Source organism: Vicia villosa, linkage group LG3, assembly GCF_029867415.1.
Source record: "Vicia villosa cultivar HV-30 ecotype Madison, WI linkage group LG3, Vvil1.0, whole genome shotgun sequence".
NCBI classification, from domain to species: domain Eukaryota; kingdom Viridiplantae; phylum Streptophyta; class Magnoliopsida; order Fabales; family Fabaceae; genus Vicia; species Vicia villosa.
The window spans coordinates 45,769,340-45,773,746 of NC_081182.1; the positions used below are offsets into that span (position 1 = coordinate 45,769,340).

Below are 4,407 nucleotides of genomic sequence, written 5' to 3' on the forward strand. Positions count from 1 at the left end.
GTGAATTATTTTTTTAATAAATGTAATTATTTTTAGGTAAATAGTAACAAAGACATTTTTGTCAATACGAAAATACGGAGTGCCAGAAATAATATCAAGGGTGACATCTTGAATTCTCCTGCGCAGTTGTGCCGGGATGAGCCAGCATTTTACCCGTAGATTTATCTAGATATTTTGGTTGAAGATTTATTAAAGAATTTATTTGCAAATAAAATTATCCAAGAAAATTTTAGCTAAAAATGCAAATTCACATAAATTCCTTAAAAAAATCGATTTTCAGCCTTTTTTTTCTTTTATTTTTTTTGTGTGTAAGAAACAGTGAATTTCTTGTTGTGTAAAAATGTGAGTGTACTATATTTTGGTGGTGTTTCAGTTTCCCCTTTGATTGCTAGTGGATACGAGGGTAGATTAATATTATGGTGCAATTTTGATTCTGCGTCAAAAGATTTTTTAATATGTCCTATACGCCTGCATTATCTTGATTCTATCGTTCCCAATCTTGACAACATTATCTTGATTCATATCTAATTTGAAATTTGTATTCATAAATAATTTATTTAGTTGGACCACATGAACCTTATTGCAAATATTTCAGATTGCGCTCCAGTAAGTACAGATTACACACTATAGGCTTGAATGACACCAACAAACATCACAAGCCAAGAACAGACTGCTTAATTCCATGCAATTTTGATAAGGCTTCTCTCATTGTCAACCTATCTTTGGGATGATGTGCTACACAAGACAAGCCAATTCTCATTGCAGCAGCTATGCACTCCTCAGCTTTTTGAGTCCAGTATGTGTTACTTCCATCAGTATAGCTGATGTCGCCGAATCCACCACTATGACTGTCGCTGCTGAAATTTTGTATCGAAGATTCATGATGGTTAATAAGCCTTTGATCAACAACATTCAGTAATTGGTTTGCATCCATTTCTGATACAAAGTTGTTCATGTTTAATCCTTCTTTGAACATTTCATCTGTTGGTTTTTTGGCTATCAACATCTCTAGTAGTAGGATCCCAAAACTGTAGACATCACCACTAGTTGAAGCCTTGCCTCCTAGACCATATTCTGAAACATGTTATCCCAATATTAGATATCTATATGTTATACACAACATATAAAGTTATGCATTAATAAAAACGTAAAAGAAAGTACAGATCAAAAGAGAAAAACTCATTAATAAGCACCTGGGGCAATATACCCGATTGACCCCTTCAGTTGTAGAGTGCTGCTGTGTTTCTCTGATGCATTTTGAGAGAGAAACCTCGCCAACCCAAAATCTGCTACATGTGCAACCATATCTTCATCTAGTAGGACGTTGAGTGGTTTAAGATCACAATGGACTATTGGTGGATCACAATCATGGTGCAAATAGTCCATGGCAGATGCAACATCAATAGCAATGTTTAACCTCTGCAACAAGGTTAGTGAAGATCCCGACTCGAGATCTTCTGGGTATAAACTCATCTCCAAATTACCATTAGGAATGAAATGCATAACAAGAGCCTTAAAATCATCCCCTTTGTGATCAGTACTAGAACAAGAAGTGATCACCTTGACAAGATTCCGATGCCTAACATTTTTCAAAGTTTCACATTCTGCACTAAAACTCTGACAAGCTTTGCTTTGTTGCAGGTCAAAAACTTTAACAGCAAGTGTGGTGGTTTGACTTTCGTAAGTGCTAAGGTTGAACACTCCCTTGTAAACAGAACCAAAGCCTCCTTTTCCAACCAAGTTTGTAGCTGAAAAATTGTTTGTAGCAAGCTTAATATCACCATAGGATATATTTTGAGGCAAACCCTTTAGAGGAGTTGATGACAAACTTCTTTTATCCTCCTTTTTTTTCGTCTTAAAGGAATATAGCATCCACAGCAAAGAAAGCATTGAAACGAACAAAACAATACTTGCACCGATAATTGGTAGTATGATAAGGAGCAAACTGTTTCTCTTGTGCTTTTTACCTGCAACACACAAAGTGACTCCCAACTTTTGCATAACTTGATTGTTAAGGCCGCATAATCTGTTGTTACCTTGGAGATCAACCTGGCTTAGGTTCGTAAAAACACCTTTCATTGGAACCTCTCCTTCCAATTTGTTGAAAGACAAATTTAAACTCACCATATACTTAAGCTCTTCCAAACTCTCAGGAATTGGACCAGAGAGATTGTTTGATGATAGATCCAAATTCTCAAGGGATGCTAAATCTCCTAGACTATTTGGAATTGAGCCACTAAATTTATTTCTTGCCATCTGAAGTACCTTCAATCCGTTTACTTCAATTTTAGAAATGTTCCCCGACAGGTTGTTGTCTGAAACAATCATGATCATTAGCTGTTCCATGTTGATTTCAGGAGGAAGCGAACCATTCAAAGAGTTTCCCCGTAAGTACAAAGTTGTCAATCCAGAGAGTTGAAAAATCTCCATTGGTATGACACCGACAAGCTTATTCATTCCCAAGTCAAGATAAATCAACTTCTTGCATTGTCCAATGCTCGCGGGAATTCTACCTGAGAACTGGTTGTTTCTTATTCCAAGATTATACAGATTTGTAAGATTTCCAAATATGTCTGGAATTTCGCCAAACAATCTATTTTGGTGTATCCAAAGCTGCTGCAATTTCTTGAGTGTTCCAAGTTCTATTGGGAACTCTCCAGTGAAATTATTCCATTCAAAAGAGAAGGATGTGAGATTTTGAAACTTTTTCATTCCTTTAGGAATGCTTCCATTTAGCTGATTATTCGAAACACAGAACTGTTGTAGATTGCCTGAAAGATAGGCAACAGAATTTGGAAGTTCCCCAGCCAAGTTGTTATGATTGACCATAAGAATTTGCAACTGAGTTGAGTTTCTAAGTGAATCAAAGAACTGTAAATTCAATGATGTTGTGGAAGTGAGAAAGTTATTACTTAGTGTCAAACGAGTGAGGTTTTTCAGATTGTTGAAAAGAGGCATTGGCCCATGAAATCTATTGTTAGCAAGATCAATAGCTTGAAGATGTGATAAATTGGATATAGAATTTGGAATCACCCCTTCAAACCTATTAGTTGCAAGAACAAGTGTGGTTAAATTTGGAAAGGCGTTGCTGAAATTTTGCGGCAACTGGCCTGATAGATTGTTCTGTGTGAGAGATAAGTAAACTAAGCAAGAGAGGTTGAAGAAAATAGAAGAAGGAAATTTGCCACTGAAATTGTTTACTGACAGTTGAAGTGTTGAGAGATTACGGAGATTGGCCAATTCTATTGGAATCTCACCAACAAACTTGTTATTTGCCAAAGAAAGATTCTCAAGAGAAATGAGATTGCCAAAAGTTGAAGGAATTTCACCTGTGAGATTATTGACAGAAAAGTCTAAACTTTGTAGATTGTGAAGTTGACCAAGTTGTGATGGAAGTGTACCCGAGAGATTATTGAGAGCTAAATGAATGACATTGAGGAATGTGAGATGAGAAAATTGGAAGGGAATTTGACCATGAAAAGTGTTGTTGGAAAGGTCAAGTGAATGAAGGTAAGTGAGGTTGGAGAGATTAGAAGGTAGTTTACCAGAGAGGCCAAGTCCTGATAAGGTGAGAGATTGAACTCTTTCACCAGCTTTGGAACAGTTGACTCCATACCAGGTACAATGATTAGAATCTTGTCTCCAACTGGCCAAAGCACTGTTTGGATCAGTTAGCTGTAATTTGAAAGATAGAAGTATATCTCTGTCTGTGTTATTGCTGATGCAAATGATGAAATGAAAATTATGAAGTAGGAAATATAAGAACAAAATATGATGTACATGGATCATAGTGGCTAAGGAGGTAAAGTTATAATCTGTCTCACACTTTAATGTGCCTGCAGGTATTTATAAGTGAAATCCTCGTTGTCTAATGCTGCATATAGACTTTCATTATAGTCCCAGAGGATATTTTTTTTGTGTTCTAGAAGAATTCCATGTTGAAAACGTTCACACGTTTAGTTTAGGTATAGGGGTGGAAATAGGCCAAGCCGATAACAGGGGCCTACAGGCTAGCCTATATAGGTTCAGGCCAGGCCACACATTATTTTTAAATAGAAAAGGCCTAGGATTTTTTATAAGCCTATTTACTTAAAAAGGTTAGGCCTCAGGCCCTAGAAGAAGCCTTTTAAGTGTATCAGGCCGGTCTATTTAAATAAATATGAATATTTTTTTATTATCATTATGTTATGTTTTATAGTTTGAATTAAAATACATAAATAAAATTTGGTTATCTTGAAGAAATTGTGAAAATAAGATGAAAACATCTGATGAACATTGTTTTCATAAGTTCTCTTAAAAAAAATAGTCTTCTAAAACTTATGCTAAGAGATAAGTTAAAATAAGTCAATGCAAACAAATTTTTAGTCTCTTGGTCTTTTAGTTAGTTAGTCTATTTAAACATTATAT

The 4,407-nt window shown here is 35.6% G+C and overlaps 1 protein-coding gene across 1 annotated transcript; it reads right to left on the bottom strand.

Moving 5' to 3' along the window:
• Window positions 1–384: 384 nt before the first annotated feature.
• Window positions 385–3,847, bottom strand: LOC131655603 (probable LRR receptor-like serine/threonine-protein kinase At3g47570). The gene is made up of 2 exons (XM_058925440.1): window positions 1,194–3,847; window positions 385–1,074 (listed from the first exon to the last, which is right to left on the bottom strand). Exons 1-2 carry the CDS (start codon window positions 3,787–3,789, stop codon window positions 653–655), a joined length of 3,018 nt encoding a protein of 1,005 aa, XP_058781423.1. The 5' UTR covers window positions 3,790–3,847; the 3' UTR covers window positions 385–652.
• Between the last annotated feature and the right edge of the window lie 560 nt (window positions 3,848–4,407).